Source organism: Trichosurus vulpecula, chromosome 4 (genome assembly GCF_011100635.1).
Source record: "Trichosurus vulpecula isolate mTriVul1 chromosome 4, mTriVul1.pri, whole genome shotgun sequence".
NCBI classification, from domain to species: domain Eukaryota; kingdom Metazoa; phylum Chordata; class Mammalia; order Diprotodontia; family Phalangeridae; genus Trichosurus; species Trichosurus vulpecula.
Genome location: NC_050576.1, coordinates 135699750 through 135722904, shown reverse-complemented (window position 1 = coordinate 135722904; position 23155 = coordinate 135699750). Strand labels below are relative to the sequence as shown.

At 39.1% G+C, this 23155-nt stretch overlaps 1 protein-coding gene across 1 annotated transcript; it reads right to left on the bottom strand.

The window, feature by feature from the left end:
- Positions 1–8707: 8707 nt before the first annotated feature.
- On the bottom strand, positions 8708–20354 carry HNRNPU (heterogeneous nuclear ribonucleoprotein U). The gene is made up of 14 exons (XM_036756710.1): positions 19368–20354; positions 18139–18250; positions 17979–18052; positions 15718–15857; positions 15175–15274; positions 14753–14865; positions 14148–14411; positions 13288–13407; positions 12841–12969; positions 12420–12588; positions 11890–12144; positions 11292–11476; positions 10546–10617; positions 8708–10102 (listed from the first exon to the last, which is right to left on the bottom strand). Exons 1-14 carry the CDS (start codon positions 20095–20097, stop codon positions 10049–10051), a joined length of 2517 nt encoding a protein of 838 aa, XP_036612605.1. The 5' UTR covers positions 20098–20354; the 3' UTR covers positions 8708–10048.
- Between the last annotated feature and the right edge of the window lie 2801 nt (positions 20355–23155).

Below are 23155 nucleotides of genomic sequence, written 5' to 3'. Positions count from 1 at the left end.
CTCCCACTTTTCCTTTTCCAAGGATTTTTTAATTAGGCCATTTATGTAGAAGAATGAAATTGGTCAACAGAATGGGAATATATATAGTGTTTCCTGGCAAGGATAAAGTATCAACTGGTAATAGTAAAAATTAGTCATTTACCATTTCTGGTTCCCTGGGGTTTTACAAGAGTTTCCAAAATTGTTTTGGCAGCCAAAATTAAGGCAAGATGGGGAAGAATATGGTAAACATTTATCTATAAAGAAAACTACTTTTCAAGGTAAAGTGTTGTACAAATATAAGATGGAATTTTTCTCTTTGCTTCCAACATCAAGGAAGGAGAAAATGAGATTTGCTTTAAGCACATACCCTTTTCTCTCCTTCAAGCTATCTTAGCTTTTTTTTTAATTTTTTTTTTGGCAGGGCAGTTGGGGTTAAGTGACTTGCCCAAGGTCACACAGCTAGTACACATGTCAAGTGTCTGAGGCGAAATTTGAACTCCGGTCCTCCTGATTCCGGCGCTGGTGCTCTACTCACTACGCCACCTAGCTGCCCCCTATCTTAGCTTCTTGTTATGGGTTAGAATAAATATTTTAAGAAATGCTTGAACAAATGTCTTAACTATAGTGGGTTTTTTTCCCCTAAACAAATGGTTCTTTTATATCTTTGAAGTACTCTGAAAGCCAGATATCTTTACTGATGTTTCTACTTGGCACCCAAAGTACTTGGTGCTTAGGGAAAGAGAGGGAGAAAACAGCAAATGGCCTGAGGAATATATTTGTAAGAACATTTGACTTTTTTGATTGGCCTACTTAAAAATACAGATTATTTTAATTAATGTGGGGTAGAAAGAAAACTGGATGGGAAGTCAGGATCACTTGGGTTCTACTTTTGCTTCTGACAATTTTTACTTGCATAAGACAGGATAATTCTCTGCATTTTAATTTCTCTATATGTAAAATTAAAGTGTTGCACTAGACAGTCTCCAAGCAAGCTACAGTCTCAAGGGAATAAGCAATCTGCTGTGATTAAAATGGAGAGGTCATCTTCTTAAAGTGAAAAATTTTGCATAAATTGGACATCTGGATAGACAAACTAAGAAAATAAAAGGTTGCATTTTACTTGTAAGATTTTTTAAACATCCATTTTGGTGGGGCAGCTAGGGGGCGCAGTATCACACTGGCCCTGGAGTCAGGAGGACCCAAGTTCAAATGTGGCCTCAGACACTTGACACACATACTAGCTGTGTGACCTCAGGCAAGTCACCCCAATTGCCCTGCCTCCCCCCCTCCAAAAAAAAATCCATTTTGGTAATATAAGTGGCACTTTGACTAACTTTGGACAATTAGAACACCACAGAATGAAACTAGCTGTATAAAGTGTTGTAGTTTGGAGACACTTGCCAATTGTAGCTGTGATTTCTTGGATTTTAAGCTATTTTTTATTTTTTTTCTAATAATGGCCTTAAAAAAGAGACACCTTACCTTTTACAACTAAAAGGCCACCTGGGGCCATCAGCAGCACAATTTCCTCCACATTCCATTAATTCAGAATTTTCAGTCTAGGTGAAATGGCAGTAGGTACCAGCTAAACAGCTGATGAAATAGAATGGCGGTAATTAGAAGTTTCAGTGAAAACTGGTGCATTATCTTGTTACATGTACACAAGGTGTGGTCAGTGCTTTGATGCTTTTGTTCCCTTTACCATCCCACCACTTTTTGTAGTATTTGCTTTTAAAACCTCAGGAATAGGAAGAGATGGCCCGGGGGATTTAAAATTTAATCAGGAATCTTTTCTTTAGACTATTGGTTCAAGAAAGGCAGAGGTTGTGACCATGTTTGTGATTTAAGCAGAGGATGGTCCTGTGAATCTGAAAAGTTGGCCCCTTTCATCTATTTAAAACAAGGCTTTTGGGGTAGCAAAATCAGGGTTATTATTTTCTCAACGAAGACTAGGTTCATCCCAAATTATTAACATTTGAGATATTTTTTTGAGGCAATTCATTCAGATGTTGTGGTGTTGCTATACATTAGGGAGTACTGATTATGGAAATTAATTTCTTCTGGTTTACATTTTCACCCTAGGAACATGTTTCTAAAAATTATTCATTTTAGTGACACCTCAGAATATTGTGCTCCATTGAGAATTATTCTTCACCAGATTTATCACTTTATGGTAGCAAACTAGAATTTGATCCATGATCCTTTTTCACATACATACACAAACTTCAAGTCACTAGTATTTAAAATCTTAAAATCTCCTTTAAAATTGCTTCAAATGTAAAGTAGCATGTCACATGTGAAAAAGCCTTCAACTATATTTTCAAATTTTTTTTACCAAATGATCTTAAAACTTGTTGCAGGAAAGAAAATTTAGTCTAAGGTAATATTCCTAAATAAGAATTTTAATTCCATCATATTTTGCTTTAAACATGATAATTTAAGGTTTTTAGAAGAGCACGAAAATCACTGTAAAGAGTATTTGGCAATACTAAAGTGTTCTAGTACATTAATTCCAAACCACAGCATTGTCTGAAATCTTTTCTATTGTATTCTCACCTTCCTATTTCGATTTTTTCCAACTTTGAGGAAGCATTTATTCTTCATATAGTTTTCCCCAGTGGACAGCTGGTCAACAGAACGGGCAAATGGGATCAAGGGCCAATGGGACTTCTTGTCCTAGCTTAGCCAACTACAGTTTGCCTCACTAGGGTTGGTAGGCTAGATGATTTCCAAAGTTCCTAAACCTTCTGGCTCCAAAGTTCTGATTTCAACTAAGATACGATCAACACAGCATTGTGTACTCAGTTGAATGTGTGAATACTTCCCTCCCACCCATTTTTTTGTATTGATTTCCTCAGTTATTTTTCAGTAAAAAGGCCTAGCTGGTGGGACGTGAGTTATTGCCAACTTCAGCACTCTTAAACTAATGGGTATCAAATACAGAATGAGTAGCATTTTAACACTTCGTATTTCAAGACAAATTCCTAAAATAAATATTTTCTTAAAATTGTTTCTATAATATTTAGACTTAAGAGGTTTTACTTTGGAACCTAAAAGGCATGTTTGTCATTTTAAAAATGTCAATTACCTTATCTTGGAAGAAAGGCTGCTTCATCCAGGAATATGTGAAAGTTACATGTGGAATCAGCACTGATTGCTCCTTACAAATTTTTCCAAAGTAAAATTTAGTTGCATTCCAGTGTTAGTAATACTTAAGATTTCAAAAGATCCTTGATTTCCTCCATGTGGATATTGCCTCTACCAAAGCACATCACCCAAACTCAGTGCCTCAGTAGATGGTGTTAATAAACTGTGGGCAAAATACTTATCACCTTGTGGGCAAACTTCCGGTGAGCAATCTCTCGATTTAGCTAAGCTGGTCCTCATATAATAGTGAGCTTTTTTCCTAGCTTGGTAGGGCCTGCCAGAGCATGTACCCTAGTGGCATAGCTTTCAAGGACCCCGCTTCATCTTCATGCCAGGATGAGGCTTCAGCATAAAACCTTATTGGAAAGCTAAGAAGAAAAAGGCCTGGAATAAATGCATTTAGCCACTGTTTACAATTCCTCAACTGATCTCATCAAGGATTATTACCTCCCATTATAGATCCATTAATTAGTATAGCCTAGCATCAATGCCAAATTGAACCTAAAACCCAACTAAAATTCTCAAAGTCTTTATAAATTACTAATAAGCCAAGTTTCCTTAATCTATATACATATCAAACCTAAACATCAGGTTTTCAATTGAAATCCCTTAAGCACTATCATTCATTTCAAAATCTTTTTCAAATTAGGAAAATGAAAAAATTAAACAAATTAGAATTATGTTGCTAATCAAATCCGACTAAGAATGAACCATTCCAAGATGTCTTCCAACAGTTCTATCAGACTAAATGCTGACAGAAAACAAAACATTTTGGTTATATGAGATATGATATTAAATTGGAATTTATGTTACCAAATGGCTAAATAAACTATGATAAATATACCTGAAATCCAGTATTCAAAGGCATTCTCTTCAGTTCCCTCATTGATAAAATGAGGTTGGAGCAGCTTATCTCTAAAATCCTATCTTCTGTGTTCAGACGAACCATTGCCACTTGATGATTGAGAAGTGGTCATACATAGAGGGGCTTTAAGTAGATACCTTCAAAGAAGACTAGGCCATTTGCCTGACATTTACTTTTTGATTTATAGGAGCCAAGTTCTCTTCATTTGATGGTGTAATAATGTTTGGATTCTAGGTGAAATCATTAAGACTTTCACTCAGCTGTTGCTTCTTAGTTGTCATCTAATTAAGCAAGGTTTGTTTTTTTATTTGAAGCCAGTATATTTTACATAGATCCTCAATTTAAAACTTAACATGGCTGCAAGTTCATTTAATTAAAAATTGTCTCAACCAGCTATGTCACCTAATCAGTGACTAGTTGCAAAATGCTATACCCATGAAATACCTTCTCCCCAAACAAGGCTGGTATATCCTCCCTTCCCCAACCCCCACGTTTATACCCCTCTGGGGAATGAGAGGGAATGAGGTGTCCCACATAAAGTTTCCAGATGACTGAAAGGTTACCTCTGAAAAGTGTGAAACCTTAAAAATGCTTTGATGAAAATTTGAAACAGTTCCCTGCTTCATTTAACAGGGTATTAACAGTAGTGCCCTCAAAGGCTAATGAACTAAGTTTGAAAGCCTTGTTTGCCTTTCCACTTATTTCTATTTTTTACTTAATCCTTGTCTCTTTCTTTGAAGTCAACTGTTACTTCTCAGTGTTAAGTTTCTAGAATTCTTTCATCTCTATGGCCTAAGACTCAAAATTTGCTAGAGAAAACCAAATTACCAAGTTTGGAAAATTTGTTAACCCTGATTTTACATCCAATTCTGTCACTGAATTTGGTTCCTTCCCTAGCACAAGCATAACACATTTGGTAGTCACTTCAAGTGTCAGAAGCTTTCCCCCTGGGATCCTGGCCATGTTCAAGAAGTTTGAGAGCCATATTAAGTAGGGTGTTTTACATATACATATATATATGTAATCCTCTTATTACGTGAAAGTAAGGTGTGTTTAATCCCATGAAAATAATTGGATTCCGTTGAGTAAAACCAGTTCAGGGATAGCAGTAACTAGAACATGGTGCCATAGGCTAACTTTTGTACAGAGAACCCCCCAAAGCTACAGACTGGTTTTGCAAATTCGCCCCATTGATATGAAGGAATGGATGGTTCAGTGAAAACCCACCATGCCTCAAAACACTTGACACATGACAACTGTCATCTTTATTCAGAGTATTAAGTGCTTAATAACCCAGTTCTTGAAATTGCTCTCTGCCTTTATAATAAGATCTTAACGTAGTATATTTTGGATATAAAAGCATGAGATGTGTCCAGAAAAGTAATGTAAGAAAATAAAACCTTCACTTTGTCGAATAAATCAAACAAAACTGAACACATCCAAATTTCAAGAATGTTAAGTTTCTCTGCACCCCCCACCCTCACCCAAAGTAAAAATAAAAATTTGGACTATAATCCAAGCAAGGGTTTTTAAAATGGAACAGCAATTACATAATTTAACGAGGCCACAATTAACAACTTAAGAATTTTAGTATGTGCCCAAGGAAGACAGACATTTAATACACTACACTTTTTCTAGTCTTTCTAAGCACTGATTATTGTGCAGATATTCTGGTTTTCATTAACTACTGTTCATGTACTGAATGGCCGAATGAAAGCCAAATTTTCATGCTTTCTTAAGTTCAAGACATAGCAGTGTAGAGTACTTTAGGTTCCAAACTGTAGACAAGTAGAATGGCTCAGGACTAAACTCGAAGGCCCCAAACCAAAAGGTAGTCGTTGCTGAGTCATTAGCTCATTATGACCTTGGAAAGAACTCCCAATGAGCAAACTGTTCCCCCTTAATTATGTTAATAATACCAGGAAAAGAATTTTTAAAAGATGGGATTACTTAGGCCTTAAGAAATATCTTGCTTTGGTGTTGAGCCAGAGTCTACATGTTTTGAGGATGTGAGTGGACGGGTTGTTTCTGCTTCTTTAAACATTTCTGAGCAAACACCTATTTTAAGTCTAAAATAAATAGGAAGCCAGTAATTTTAAAGTGTTTTACCATTGAATCTGTAATGTCTGAGATATATAACCCATTATGCTGATCAATCTCCACCAACACAAAGGTAGAAATGAATCATCTGTTGAATATTTTATGTGTTAGGAACACAGAATCCTATTCTCTAACAAATCTGTTGCCCTATATCAAGGTAATCACAATTTTCATATTTGAGCAGTGTAGCACAATAGAAAGGTATATATTGGTACTGAATTAGAATCTTGCCTCTGATACTTGGTAGATCTAAATTCTTGGTAGATCTAAGTCATTTAAATTCTGTAAGGCCTCTATAAACTTGGGAGGAAGGGATGTAAATCTGCTCCAAAGTTAGGATACTAAGAAAGCTTATTTTAATAACTATTGTCTCTTCATAGCTTTTGTATAGTGCAACCTATTGCATTGTTAATTTCACTCTTCTTGCTATTAACATTAATACCTGTTTACTTTGCTGTTTTTGATCTGTTTTTCTACGGCCCAATTTTTATCAATAACCAGAAGCATAAAATCTTTTTCTGATACTCAGTTCAAATAATGGCCAACAATCAAATACCTTCTGGTCACTTTACACAATTCAGAACAGAACTGCCCCAGAGTGAAAAACCCAAGGATCAATGAAGATACTAGTGTCCTCAGAAAGAAAAGGATTTCTGACACCTTTGCTAAAACAAGCAGAAAATATTGCAAAAAAATAAAAAAGACCCATCACTTTCCACAAATAGGTCTGTACTTGCTTCAAAGAACCTCTATCTCTTACTTTGTAAACTTCAGGTAGGACCAATTAGACCATTCCATGAAAATAAATCTATATGCTTTTTATAAATCTCCACATCTTCCTTGATCAAACTTTATGTCCAACCTTTGCTGGTTATCTAATAGCTTCATGTTAATTTTAAATTCCTTTCCCCTAGCCATTCTTCTCTTTAAGAAACAGGTGCTAAGCTATCCTTTAGGTTAAAATGTTCCTTAACATCCTTTAACCTCTTCAACTTCTTCCTGCTCTTTAAATCATAAAACATAGTTGACAGCTGCCTGTCCGAAGTATGATCGAGTAAACCAATGGAATATCATCTTTCCATTCATACTGTTGCCATAGGTACTATGCGATGTTCCTAAGTTAGGGCTAATTTACTACCTTTCATCTTTTCTTGCTATATTTACTATCCTTTTTAAACCCTGCATACAATCCTTAATGCTGGTTCCTTAATTGCCAATTTAACCCCTAATCATTCAATCTCCAAATTGCCTCCAACCTATTTTATCAAGAATGCGAAGATAAACCACTGCCATCTTTTACTTAGCCTCTTTGAAATTATGCAGTAACTAGATTGGTTTGCTACTCTATTCATCATTTTGCTTAAAGTATTAAAGGGAAAAAATTGCACTGGGTTGAAGTAACCATGAATGAACTGAATCAGTTTGATGCAATTTGTTCTCTACTGGGATGAGGGGAGAAGGAAAAATTCTTACTTTTATCTCATTCACAAATTCCCTTACAGGGTTCCTAATCTTATTTCAGTGAAATGTCTAAGATTGTATAATTAAGTCCCAACTAAAGTTCTAGGTTTTTCTGGTTGGCAGCTGCCAATTACCAATTTGTGTTTAGCATTATTACCAAGCACCAATTAGCATCGTACTTCTAAGTCAGAAAACCTTGTCCAAGTCATGGCTGTTGTTTGGGCAATCCTCTCTCTGAGCCAGATTCCTTAATGTTTTAGTGGATAATTCTTCCATTACCTACTCTCTGAAGGCTGAGTTAATCACCTGGGGTAAATTGGAATGCATGCAAATTTGACTTTGTACGACCCTTCCTGTTTCTGAAAATAAACTCAACAGACTAGTAAGTGGAGATGTTTTGGCAGTTATTGTGATGTCTTATAATTGTGATAAGCAGTTCGATTAAATCTGATTTCCAAAGTATTAATAAGTCTTGGTTAAGACACCACAAGCCCAGCAAGTCTGTTAAGTCATTGGGCTTTTTACTCCTTACTAACTCAAGAATGGTAAAACACTGACAATTTAGCCCACCAAATTTAGACATTAAGTAAAAGTGAACCCATTCTTATCTACAGCAGTAACCCGCTATTTCAGTAGCTTATGTCCCTTACCATTGCCATCTTTAAATATTTGCTGGGGTTGACTTCTCCAAATTACAAAGGTTGATGATAAATTGGTTTTGTTCCAACTAATTTTGAATAACCCCTAACCACCACTTTGCATAAATCTTCTAAAAGGGAATCCTAGCCTTCAGATAATTAAAAAGCTTAAAATTTTATATAAAACTAATACAAAAAACTAAGATATAATTAGAAAATCCATTAAAAGTAATGCTGATTAACAACCTAAACTGGGAAAGAAAAACTTGAAGTCAAATTTTAGTTCTACAGTTTGACTCCTATTTCCTCACTTCATAGTGAGTGTCCTTTAAAATTTGTGTTCTGTGCAAACCCATTAAAATTACAATTAGGGGATCTAATTATCACAAAGCTATTAAGTTAGCAGTGTTGTGTAGTAGTGAATCAATGATGACTGGCTCATATGATCAATAGCTTCTAAAAGCAATTGTTCCCATACATCGGGTTACATGTACTATAAATACATTTGTGGACAGCAATTTTAACATCTTTTAATATGTAATGATAAGACAGTATTAACTTCTCCCAGCCAGTACCCTTTCCCCTCCTAACATTTTAAAGTCTTGGGGGCGGGGGGAATACAACTTTACATCAGTATTTCTAAATAAATCAGTTGCCAGTACACATTTAAGTTTTTAAAACCTAAATGTTCCAAATGCAGAGAAATGAAGCTGTCCAGAAAGCACACACTTATAAAATTCTCCCCCTTTGGGGAGATTTAAAGGGATTTTGGACCTTGATGGCGAGAATCCCAAACAAGAGTAAAATGAATTTATTTTATTGCAAACAAACGTCTAAATTAATTTCTCCACCCACTTTCTTTAGAAAGAAAAAGAAATCAGCAGGCTAAGGAGATACCCATTCAAGAACTGACATGATTAAAAATTAGATATAAATGGGTGACTCACAATTTCATTAGCTTACAAAGATGGTGGAGTTAACTACTACAAGCACACTAGGTATACAGTATTTTGTGGGAGAAGGGGTATACAGACATAGCTAACTTCATATAGATCCCATTAGACAACTGGATTTACAACAAGTTTTGTTTAATAAGAAATGGGCAAAGCCAGCTTTCTTTTCAGAATCAAAATGCAGAACAAATGGAAAAAAATTATGGTGTTGTACCTTCACAAGTTTGAGCCTCCACAGATAATGCAACCGAGTTTTACATTTTAAAGAGCCCTTCTACATACACTCCATCTTCCCTATTTGGCTCCAAGTTTTACCTTCAATTCCCCAGCTATGCCAATTCCATTGTTATAAAAACCCATCCCAGTTATTGCCAAGAGCTACTGCTTAGTTTACCCCCTCCTCTACCCACCAAACTACAGAGAGGATGGAGTGTCATGTGAGCAGTACAAAGTCGAGAAATTCATGAGGACCACTAAAGCCCTTACATGAATCTGGTTGCTAACATTTCTATTGTATTGTGACAAATGACTCCCGACTGTTATTCTCGGTGAGAAATGGGGGGAGTAAATCTTAATAAAAGACACCAGGTACAAAGCAACATTTTACTTTCGTTGTGGTAAAAAAAAAAGTCACATTTTACAGATAAAATGTAGAACCCTGAAATACTGACACATTCTCTTATCGTGCACAATGCTGAGGTTCTCTTACGATTCACTTTAAAACTGCAATTAAAAATGTACAAAAAAGAAAAGAAAAAAATCAACCCACAAAGCTTCTAAAAAAGGAACCCGCAGGCACTTCCTCTTGTGGAATGTTTAAAAAGTTAGCCTACTAAAGAAAACAGTCGACTTCTTGTGAAGGTTTTGGAGAAATATGTATCAGTTCGTTTTTATTTGGGTATTCAATAATATCCTTGGTGATAATGCTGACTCCATGGCTTCTGACCCCAGAATTGCTGCAAGAGAAAATTTGTTTTTTTTAAAGAAAAAACACATCAATAAGCCACTCAAGTTGCTTTTAGGATATGACATTGAATCTAACGCAGAGCAATGAGTCTGCTAGAACAGATTAGACCTGTCTTACCTCTGATTTCATTAAAACACCATTATTTAATTATAGCATTAATATCCCCAAATGATCAACACATTATAAAAGGGCACACCAGGACCTGGTTAGCTAAAACTAAATACCATATATTATATAGCAATTTGTTAAACTATCAAATTAGGCTATCATTTGTTGTACCTGGAGATGAATTTTGGGCTGGAAGAACTTCCACAAAACACTGGCTAATGCCAGTGTGGGACACTTCACCATTGCATTTAAACATTTTGGTAACCAGTGGAAGAGTTTTCAGGACTGATAAATTTGAAGTGGAAAATGCATAAAATTACTTACACCCTGCTGCCACTGGTTGTAGCCCTGAGATTGATTTTTGTAGCCACGATTGTTTCCTCGGCCTCTGAAGTTCTAGAGGAAAAAAAGTTAAGGTAAGTACTCCTAATAAAAACAGCAAGTTGTCCTTGTACAACTTGTTCCATGGTCTAAAATGGGTGGAAGGTCACTATATATTAAAAACAAAACATTCTATCAATATCTTAGCTTGAAGACAGGGGCTGGTGGGAGGTTAGAGAGACCTAACCAGTATTACTTATTAGCTGAACTCTAGAAGCTCTGGGCTCCTCCTACTGGCATCTCAAATGATCATCACCAATTGGGCAATGACACCTTTTAAAGCCCTAAAATTGGGATGCCATTGCCTGCTGCAATTTTTTCAACGAACTCTATCTTCTTAGTTTGATGACTTCATTTACAACTGCAGCTCTCAAATTCTCAAGAATGCTAACAGGAAAGTAAGTTCGTTTAAAACTGGTAGCATCTCCAAATTCTGAAGAAATTCAGGCACATAAAACTCCTGTTTATGTGAATACTGGGATTGCTGGATTTCTTAAAAACAAGCAAAAGTTAATTACTTAATCTTTGGACACCTGAACCAACAGAAACAAATCTCAAATATATACTATTTTCAACCTCCATTGGTCAGTCCACAATTAATTTGAAAGCTTTTACCATCCTATAAAATACAACCCATAGCATACATCCAGAAAGTCAGTGTAGTGCCTGTAGATATTAGGAAAGATTACCTGGTTGTAGTTCCCCCTGTTGGGCATTCCACCTCTGTTGTAGTTGCCTCTGTTTGAATAACCACCTCTGCTGGGAAAGACAGGGCCACGAGGGTATGGATAACCAATTCCTCCACTTCCTCCTCCTCCACCACCACGCTGTGGCATATTTCCCCTCCTGTTATAACCACCACGATTTCCAGGAGCTAAGAGGCAAGGAAAATTTAACATCTTTGTACTTTCACAAACTAAAAATTTTAACAATTTAAACAGAACCTGAACATCGATCTTGTTTTAAAAACAGGCTACATTGTAGACTGTTATAAATACACTTAGCTACCATATGCTTTCACATCATTTTAAGTTTAATGTCAAATCGCAAATCAATAGTTAATACCAGATTATCAATACTAATTCCAAACACTAGCAAGCTGAGACAAAATTTCAGTGTACAATTACTTTACTAAATACTTTACTTTGTAGATAAAAATGCTTATCTTATTTGGTGTTTCGGTTCAAATCAAAATGAAATTAAATTTAAATAATCTCACATTACTGAATCAATTTCATTTAGCCCAATTCAGAAATGCTGTGAAAAACTTTAAAAATTTCAACTTACCACCTCCTCTGAAGTTTCCACCACGCATGTTAAATCCTCCACGACCTCTATGACCACCTCCTCTATTAAACTGGTTTTTGCCACTCTTATTCTTATTGCTCTTCTTAGAGCCAGTATTCTGTTTCTTTTCTGGAGGAAGAGATTTTTTACTTTCTTCCTTATACTGCTCCAAAAGCTTTTGGGCTTCTTCTTTCTGCAGCTCTACATAGGTTATCTCATCAAAACACTCGGCTACCTCTGGCAGTGTAAAGTTCCCTATAAAGTACAGAAAATAAATAGTATTATACATCCAAAAATACTTTAGGCTTTGACCAGAAATTGCTAGTCTCTTAATTCCTATCATTTTATTCCTTTTTCTCCCACAGAGTTAAATGGACAAGGCCATGATACCAAGAGTCAACAGAATATTAATAACAGAAAGTAAACACTTTAAAATGTGTTCTGGCTTTAAAGATTACAAATGAACTTCTTGTAAAGACCTAAGCATCTAAACAACATCCTTTAAAAGGTATCAAAACAAAGTTTCATGCCTTTCATTTTGAGAACTGCATGTTCTGGGAGATCCTTCCCCTCCACCTCTGCCTTCTTTTGTGTTCTTTGCTTGTAGTCTTCATCTTTTGGGCAAACTACTACAGCTTTGCGCTGAAAGCCTGCAAACAGGCACATTTTTCTCCTCTGGGCAGCTGCAGACACATTTGTCTAGAACAAAAGTTATGTAACAATAAATTTGACAAGCTATGGTCAGCTGCAAAGAGAATATTCATCCATTTGTTGTTAACATTATCAGTATTTATTAGGCAATTGGGCATAGCTATGTGCCAAGTCCACAAAGACTTAAAATAACTTCCACCAAAACATCATTGAAAAAAAGTATTCCCACTGCTACCACATTCTGGTTTAGGCTTCTAAATAACCTCCATAAGAAAAATTCACCTTAATGCCATAGCATACCTGATCCAGAATAAAGTTCCGCTTCTTACGAGCGGCTATTTCAATGAATTTTCCAAGACACTGCGGGGCTCTCTGCAACAGTGTGTTCAATTTTCCAGTATCAGCCATCTGTCTCTTAAAGCCCGCCACCTAGAAGATTATTTTTCTCATTAGTTTGTTGTAAGAACTCACCAAGAAAATTTTAAAATTTGACTTTAGTTTTTAAAATTAATATAGGAATCAAATCCATTCGCTTAAGGTACTTGCCCTTTATAAGGGACTTACAAAACAGTGTCAATTGTGCAACTTGCAACTAAACTCCAAATACTGCAATTAAGATAACGGAGCCTCCTTTAAGCAACAAATTTTCTATTATTTTTGTGTGATCATAGTATACGTGAACCTATCACAAGTCAAAAAGATGTCAAATGAATGTCAGACTTCCCAGATTATAGACATATTACTTACCATCATTTTATCCATAATAGTGTTTGTTCCAAGAATGTTGTATTTACCAGGATTTTCTGCTGCATGCTTAGTAACCCAAGTGGTTTTTCCAGCTCCTGGCAAGCCAATCATCATCACAACCTGCAATCAATAAACAAAAATGCTATTTTGCTATCCAACCATGCCCCCAAAAAGCTAGGCTGACCTTGTAAAACTAAGTTTCAAAAAATTAGAATACTACCTATTGCCTACACCCAAATATAAAAACTGTACACATTACTCTAATGGCAGTACTTCATAAAGCACTGGCACTATTTTGATTCATGGGACTACTTTATGAACAAGGAAATGCACTTAAAAAAAATCCCATTTAATTCTTAACATTTTTTAGTGGGCTGCCATGGAAAAACTGCTGTGCCCTTAGCCTTTACACACTGAGTCAAGAACTGACATTAGCTATGTGCCCTTGGACTTGGATTCATTTAGTCTCAATTTCCTCATCTAAAAAATGGCACAAGTTTAATACTTATCACAACTTTACATTGTCAGCTTCTGGACCTACAGGAAGATAAAGTGCTTTGAAAATTTTAGGCTTTTCAATATACAAATAAACCACTATTTAAATGCAAAGAGGAAAAATCAATCAGGACTGGCAGAAAGGCTGCTCTGCCCTTAACGCACAAATAACACTAAAATACTTGTAGCATCTAAATGAAGATGTACAGATAGAGAACTTAAGAAATTAACAACAGTTGCACTTACAGGTAAATTTTAAAAGTTCAAACTATCTGCTAGTTCCAAACTTTACTGAGCAGTACAGAATTGCCAAACATTTAGTCAATCTCAAAGTGACTGTAAACAGACAAAAGAATGTCACTTACTTCACAATCTTTCTTCTCATCTGGTCCTTTTGGCCCTCTAACACGATCATCTAAGGAGACATTCTGGATGAAAGTATATTCTTCAGGTATTGGGAAATATGGCTCTTCCTTCTGACCAAAATTAAACTCAACTGCACAGTTATGGCAGAGAACATGAGGGAAAAGAGGTCGTCCAGCAAGAACCTCCTTGTTAATTTTGAAAGCAACACCAAGATCTTGTCCGTTCTTTGCATAGGAAAGCTCCACTTCTTCACCTTCAAAATTCTGTTAAACAATTAACATTTCAGTAACAAGTCTATTTGACATTTCCTAAAATTCAGTGAAATTTCAAAAGTAAAATTTTAGTATCAGGACTCAAATTGTACAAATTCAAGATCTACATTATCTTAATGAAAATCAGTATGGTTTACATGACCATGTTGTTTTAATGACTATTTCTGAAAAAAATGTCTGTTATTGTTTGTAAAATTAAGTTATCCCAAACTGTTAAATGCCAATTCCTAGTTATTCCCCAGAAAGAACACCCACAATGTGCACTTCTCTAATCTAATTCTAATGGTATATTTAAGAATACACTTAAAATTGTGTTTATAGTTGCAACTTACAGCAAAACATGAAATCACATCATTTTCATCAAACTTGTCCCCATAGTCTTCAGTCTCACAGTTGCAAGTTTTTATTCCTTTTAGAGAATACCCGTAAGAAAATTCTTCTTCACCTAAAAATTTTTAATTAGTTTGCAGTTAGAAGAATTTATTAACAATCTACTATGAAATTTTTATTTTAGTTTTAGGTAGCACTTTCCCCAATTTAAAAAGCAGGGTTTGTATACTAGAGCTCTGATTATCAATTCTGGGCACTTGATGTTAGATTATTATACGTCTAAAACAGACAGAAAACTAAGTAATGGGTTATTGTAGAAATGTAGCTTTATCACATGAATTCAAATTTTAGCCATAAACCTAAGCTAATTTGAGGAGAGACCTATGTATAGCTCATATATAATGCACACACAGATGGGTCTTACCAAGTAACATTCCACTGGTTGTAAGTGACCAGCCAATGCGGACTTCATGTATATCAATATCTTTTGTATATAAATGCCTCACTGGGATCTTCTCTGTTACCTGAAGGGGAAGACAAACCAAGTCCGTATATAATAGACTAGGAATAAAAAATTTCTGGATCTAGTTTGATATTTCTACTGATGTGAAATTTAATATTACTAGTCACTACTACATGCTGCTTTGATGGAGATTCTTTCCTTATCTTTTCACAACAGGCAGTTACAGACTTATTCATGAAATAAGGCTTTTTTCTATTAACATAGGCTTTCAACTTACTTTATTTTCCCCATTCCTATTGTAAAAATAAAATTAAGTTTGGTCCAATTCTAACCAAGTCCTGCCATAATGATTTTTTCCCCATATTTGAGTGTTACACAATGATTTTATAATAATTTCCTTTGTGGCCCATAGGAAAATTCAATAATATTTAGGATTCTACCTAAGAGTTGAAAAATGCCAAAAACTGCACCAAGTAGGACTCCTTGTTACAACATTTGTTTTACCTTCATCTCAAAGCAAACTTTGCCTTTTGAAACTCCATAAGAAGCTCTTCCTCCAGCCCAAAGAAAAGCAAAACTTTCCATAGTAAGTGAAGAAGCACTGAGACGGTCTCTTGAGATTTTAAAATGCAGATCACAATTATCTGTAAGTGTAACAAATACCTATTACTTTCTTTTGCTCTAACTTTTAAGTCTAAGGGACCATATAAACAAAGCCCCCAAAGTATTACAACTTTCTTGATGCTGCATAAAAACTTTACATTGGGACGAATCATTACTCTATCTGAACTGCTCATAGATTAAATAAGCCCCACTCCCGCCAAAAAACTCTGGTGCCAAATTCTGAATTGGAAGGAGGCAAATCAGACAAAAAAATAAAAGATAAATCTCCATGGTTTTATATATGTACACTTTTAAAAAAAAAGCCACTTAAGACAGGTAATGAAGACAATGTGATGTTCATACATACCTGCTCTGCTCTTTACCTTGATTTAGAGCCAAGCAGCAGAGGATAGCAGGAAATCACAAAGTGAAGCATGCCAGAATCAGGTAGCATTTACCAGTGCCACAACACAATTGAAGGTAGGGAGGCCATGACCAACTGGTTTAAAATAGGGTGTGAGTTGTGGGTCTCAGCCCTTTGTAAATATTAAAGACTAGCTCAGGGCCCAAGGTCCTAAATTTTCTTCAAAGATTTGTGAATGACATCTCAATATTGTCAAGATAATATTTACACAAAGTTACTAAGCACCTCCCCCTCAAAATCATAACAGATATAGCTACCTCTCCATTATTCAGGACCTTTGCACCATGCAATTTTTTTTTGTTTGGGAGCTACTTACTGCTTTTTAGCACTTTTTGACTAATGTTAGAATAGGTAAATTCCTTTCAAGATAAAGAAAGTCAAGTTATTAGAGAAAACAGGGAGTTAGAAGTCTCTTTTGATTGTTTATCCATGGTATTCCTCTACTGTTTTATACCAAAGATGGAATAGTGCTTTGCCAACTGACCTGGTTGACCTGAATTTTTTCTCTTTATAATGAAGGCATGATGAATGAATTAATATGGTCTTGGAAATCCTTTCCTCTTGGTTAAAAAAAAAAACCCACTAATTTACACTGCTGGTTTCTAAGGACCACCACTTCCTCTACGTACATTACTTTGGACCCAATATTTGAACAAACCAAAAATCTGAATACGGTCAGCTTTAAAATGGAAAGCTCATTAGCAATCTCCAATTCCCTTTCACTGTTTCCACTAAAAATTTGCCTTTGGGGACAGTCCCAAGTTAAATTTTATTTATTTATTTATTTGCAAAACGTACCTTACCTGCCTGAATAAACTCCTATTTCTACCCTATGTTCCCAAAAAACCACCTACATTAGCCAATTTTGACCAAATAATGAATCAGGTATATACATATATATATTTTTTTAAAGACACACAACCACTAAAATTAACTGAACAGACAGCCAAGGCCCACTTATTGGTTTGCAATGCTTCCACATAATGAATTACAACCCATCTGGGTAAAAGTAGCAGCATTACAGTGCTGCCCTTGATACCATTCGCTGCTGAAGAAAGCTAGTGGCCCAGAGATAGCCACTGCTGCTGCCCCAGGTCTTTGGAAGACACCAACTTATGTTAAAGCAGCAGCTACTGAACTGCAATTGAGAACAAAACAGCAGTTATTGAGAAAGTAATGTTACAGTTTAAATGTTAGAAAAGGGGAATATACTTGTGAACTAAAGGGAAAGTCATTAGTAAAGATAAATCTGGTAACTCCCAGTACCAAAAAATTCAAACAACGGAAGTCCTAAATCCACTTAATGAAACTTTAAGAGTTTACAATAAATACTAGAACCAACAGGTCAATTATTAATTTCCCACCACTAATACTTATTACATTTTCTTATAAAACTGAAAGGACAAAATGAAAATATATTTATAAATTACCTTTTCTATTCAAAAGTGAATCACCTAAATATTCTATACTTCAAGGATTAAAAAAAAAAAAAAGCACCAAGTTGCTATTGGGTAGCCAGACCAGAACATAACTAAATTTTAAAATACCATTTTGTTTATGCCTTACCTAGTGATTTCCATGAGAACTGTGGTAACCTTTATTTCGAAAGACTAGCATACAAGTTATTAATCAGATTTCTACACTTCTACAAGCTATTTTTCATAAATGCAAATTTCCTAAAACAGAGTAAATTTTTGGTCCTATGCAAAATTAAGAAGATTGGAGGACATCCACTTACAAGTATCAAGACAAACCACTGTGTCATCAAAGTGTTCATCTTCCTCTTCAACCGGTGGCTGAGGAGATTTAGCTCTGAAAAAAGAGAATTATCTCCTGATACAGCTTTCTCATTATTTGTGATTCATTTTTCAGTGAAGAGATCAGATAAACTTCCCCACCTGCTGTACTTGTTTTCTTCAATGTACTCAAAATAGCCCCGGCCATGATCTTCACGAGGTCTTTTAACACCTCTCTTTTTGTCTCCACCTTTCTGTTCTGTTTTGCCATCTCCTACAAAGGTTAGGACATCTTTTTAAATTAAAAAAAAAAAAAAACAACACATAAAACCCGCTGACCCGAAAAATAAGCCTATTCCACTCGTAATCTGGAAAGCTTAAAAAGCTTGCCATGTTGACCTGCCATTTTTTCCTGGTTTCAACAATCCCTTAACTGGCCGACCATTTATTAACCGAAAAAGCGGTAGGGTTGGAAAAGGATTGTAGTTCGTGACGCAGCGTGGAGATAGCACAAATCGGCCGGGCTACTCGATGATTCCAGCGAGCGCCACATAGAATAGCGCGGAACAAGCAGAGCCCACGTGTATTCCAAAGAGAGCACAGAGAAGAGAAGAGGAGGAGGAGGGGCTCCGAGCTTTTTCTCTCCCTCCCCTCCCCCCACTCCGGCTGGGCCCGCGCTCCCCGCGGCCGCATTGTACGGATCATCGTTCTAACTCTCCCCCCAAACCACCCCACCCCTACCCCCTCCCCGCTGGGACCGCCAACCGGAAGTGACGTCACGCCAGAGCCCCTGCGCTCCTTGCACAATACGGTGGCAACGTGAGAGCTCGAGCCGCCACCGCGCGCCCGCCCCGGGACCTCGATCTCCACCCCCCCTCCCATCGTCCTCCCCTTTCCTTCCCCTCCCCCCAGTGCGGAGACATGTGCCCGCACCGCGCGCACGCAGCAGCGCCGAGGACGGGGGGGATGGGGGGGGCCTTCTCCCGCCGCCAGCGGCCGCTCCTCCCCCTCCAGCGGCAGCTGCAGCTCCCCCTGGCTCTCGAGCCAGATAATGGTGGCGCCGCCGTCACACATATACATACACACACACACAACCCGAGACCTCACGGCTAATCTGGGATTCCCCCGCAACCGCCCCCCCTACTTTCCCCTCCCCCATCACGACACCGGCCACCGGGAAAAGCACCGACGCCTCCGCCCTTTCCTCCCCCATGGACTATAATGCCCCTCGCCCTTCCCAAGCCGCCCCCCCCCGGCCCCTCACGGGAGGGGGAGACGGGTGGAGGCCTCGGGGCACGGTCCCCACCCCACCCCGGGCCTCCCGCCCTAGGCCCGCGGTCCTCACTCCCTTCCCCCCCACTCACACACACTTCACAAAAAACGCCACTCACCCGCCGCCGGAGCCCCGGGGCGGCCGCCGCCTCCGCCGCCTTCTGCCTTCTTCTTGCCTCCCGCCTGCTGCTGGGCCTGCCTGGCTGCCGAGGGAGGCGCCACCGTCACGGCGAACAGTGAGGTGGGGCCGCCGCTCTTCCCCGCGGCCTCCTTGGCCGCCCCGCGCTGCTGCTGAGGCTGCTGCTGCTGCGGCGTAGTCGGCGGTTGAGACTGCTGCTCCCCGTGTCCGTTCTCGTCTCCCGCGCCTGCTTCCTCCTCCTCGTCCCCGAGCTCGTCTTCCCCTTCCTGGAAGCCCTGGTCGTCTCCGTTTTCGTCCTCCGAGGAGCCGCCCGCCTCCTCCTCCTCCATCGGGCCCGAATCAGCCGCCCCCGCGGCCCCGTTCTCTTCTCCTAGCTCCATCTGGTCGCCATCCAGGGCCGCGATCCCTTCCTCCTCCTCTTCCTCCTCCTCCTCCTCTTCCTCGTCGGCCGTGGTCGCGGCCTCCTGCTCGAGGCCTGCTCCCGAGGGCTGCGTGTGCGAGCGCCCGGCGGAATCCCCGCCCAGGTCCAGGCTGCCGTTCCCGGGCTCCAAGGTGGGGCGGCCTCCGGAGGCCTCTTCGTCGTCTAGCGCGGCCTGGAGCCGTTCCATGAGCTCGGCCTTGAGGCCCTTGTCAGAGAGGCGCCGCTTCTTGAGCTCCTCCTTTAGCTCCGACACCTTCAGCTTCTTCACGTTCACTGGCGAGGAACTCATCGTGAGGGCCCCAATTCACCGCTCGGCGCTGACTGCGACTCGGCTCCGCTCACACGGCCACTGGCGGCGGCTGCTGCGGCTGCTCCTCGGCCCCGGGCGGCGGCTGCGGCTGCGGCTGGAGGGGGGTTCGTGCTGCAGAGCGGACCCGCCTGGAGTCGAACGGCGCCAATTCCTTTCACCGAGTTCGCGAGGGAGACGCGGAGACTCGCCTGGCGCGAGCGAGCACGCAACGTCCTCACGTCGGGGCGGCGTCGCGCACGTAATATACCCGCCCCTCCTCCTCCTCCTCTCCCCCCCTCCCTTCAGTAGTTGCTGCGCAGTGGAAAAGCCCGCGCGCCGCGCCGCTTCTGCTTCTGCGGAGGGGGCTGGCTCAGGCCTCCTTCTACCTCATTACCATAGTTATCCCCCACACTACCTTTCGGGAACGGAGAGCCAAAGGCCAGGGTGCCCTTCCGAGCGGGTCTAGGCAAATGGAGGCCGTGCAAAAAAGGAATGCAGCCCTTGTGGTTGCACAGAGGAAATAACCAACTCCCCCTCCCCTTCCCTCTCCCCCCAGCCTGGAGTTCACTTAGATCCAAACGCGTCTGTTCCTGCAGACATTTCACATCCTTAACTTCATGCATCGGTATTTTTCCCAACATCTGAACAGCTGTGCGTTTTTGGTCTGTGCTTTGCAGTCCAGCGCCTAAATAATGTTTCTCTAATCATTCAGTCTTAGGCCTTCTGGCTTCCCCGTTAGACCTTTAGGTTTCTCTAGGACGGGCAGAGCCTTTCCTTTCTTTACCCCCGGGCCCAGCACAGTGCTTGGTGCCCCCTAAGCCTGAATCAAAATGCCTTGTGCCTATCAACCCAGACAGGGCCATCTCCAGGCTCCGTCCTTATGCTTATTAAAGGAAACTCCTCCGAGGCCCATTCGGATGTGTGTGATCTTAGGAGTTTTTTCAGTCATCACACAGCAGAGGCCTCTTGTTAGCTGACATGAAACTTCCCATCTGGAGAATTAGTCATGGATGGTTCTCTTGCACCCAGTGTGCTCCATACACCCCGATTCTGATCCTGCCTCTGCAGATCGCTTAAGTCCAGGCACAAAGGCCTGCCCTGCTCTTATGAAAAAGAAAATGGTTATGAACTTGTCAACATTAGAGCTGCAAATGCCGTGTTACCAGTCGGGCCCTCTACTGCAAAGGGAACCCTGGGTGAAAACTCTCCCTCAGAATCTTTCCTCTCTTTGAAAATGTTTATAAATATATAATCATAGACTTAGAGCCAGAATAATTGCTAGTCTTTTCTGAATTTCTTGCTTGAGAGACCCAGAACTGAGATTTTAAGAAGACGGTGGTTCCTAAAACTTGTTTGTTTTACACAGCCAATAGACCCCTAAATCTGCTATTATCTCTGACTTAGGTGACCTTAATCCACTAATTGTAAAGTGCCATTTTGATGTCAGTGCTATTAAAATGTGATTTTTGCCCTATTTGTCACAAGACAGCAGTTTGAATTAAGAACCATGTTTCCTAAATTCCTAGACTTCTCCATAGTAGGCCTGGCCTAGTTCTTTTTACTAAGAATCCAGACTGAAGATCCTTTCTCCCTGCCCCCCCCCCCCAGCTTTCAGAAACAGGTATCCATATTCCCCCCCCCCCCCACCTTGAGCTTTCAGAAACAGGTATCCATATTACACGGATGTTTCATCACTTAAATGCGAACTTCTCATGTGTACACACTCCCTCCATCCATGCAGATCACAGCCCGTCCAGACCCTCTCATCTCCTGAGATTCTTGTCCCTGTTGTACCTGCGATCCTTCATGGAATCTCTGCCCACTATCCTGGAAGAAGGCCTCCAGGCCTTTTTAACTTTTGAGGAAATAAGAGCATCTGAGTTGTTGGCGGCCCATCTCCTTTTTTTTTTTAAACCATACATTGCTTTGATGATATTGCCTGTACCACTTCTTACACATAGGTCAAGCAATATGCTACTTGTGTCCACCGCCACGTGTCTCTCTCCCTTGCCCTTTTGGGTCACCTGCAACTTTGATTCTTCGGCAGCACTTGTTCACAGAGAAAGGTAAAGATAAATAAAATATTTAACATTTGCAAAATGACATGAGCTTCATAAAGATCAAATTGTCTCAATTACATATGGAGAGGAAAAGCCTGGATAATAAAAGTCCAAAGAAATTTTTTTGAAATTCATTTTAGCCATTAATTTGCATTTATTTAATGGTTGCTAATAAGTGGTAAAACTGGAGCGGGAGCTCTTTTTGCTTTTGCACTGCATCTGACGGGGGTCCTAAAGCTATGAAGGCCAAAAGAATGGTTGGTCCAAAATGGAAGTAGAAAAAGGTCCTCACCTGAATAATCAGTCCTTGGAAAGTCCAGATTTGGTTTTGAATACTTATAAATTGTCCTTAATTGTTATTCATGGTCTTAGTATTGTTAAAAAATAAAACAGTTCCTTACTATATAACTGGAAAATGTAAAATTAAAGCTTATATGTCTAACATGTTAAATGCTTAACTGGAAAAACACTTATAATAACAAAAATACAAATACTTCTTCAAAATGTACATTGACAAGTACTTAAAGACATTAGAAAATATTGGAGGGAAGGGGGCTTGTAAATATTCAAAGCATGGATATCTTTAGAGATTCCTTTTGATTAAGGAATCCGATGGAAATCATTTCTACAATCTATTTTAATTTTTGGTCTGTGCTATGCTACTTAGCATATGTGTGTCTGTATATGTATGTATGTGTGTGTGTGTAGATATATGTATATATATATATATATATATGCATATAAACACACACTTTTTGCTTTTTTTTAACGGGAATTATGGTCCTTATGTGGGAGGAAACATGGGATGTAGTGAAAAGAACAGTGGAGTTAGGTCAGAAGACCAAGGCTCTAAATCATAACCCTGCCACATCCTATGACTGACCTAGGCCAAATCACTTTACCTTCTAATCTTGTTTCCTTGCCCATCTAGTGAGGGTAATAACATTTACATTATCTGTCTCACAGACTTAATTGAAGATCAAACATGATGAGATGTG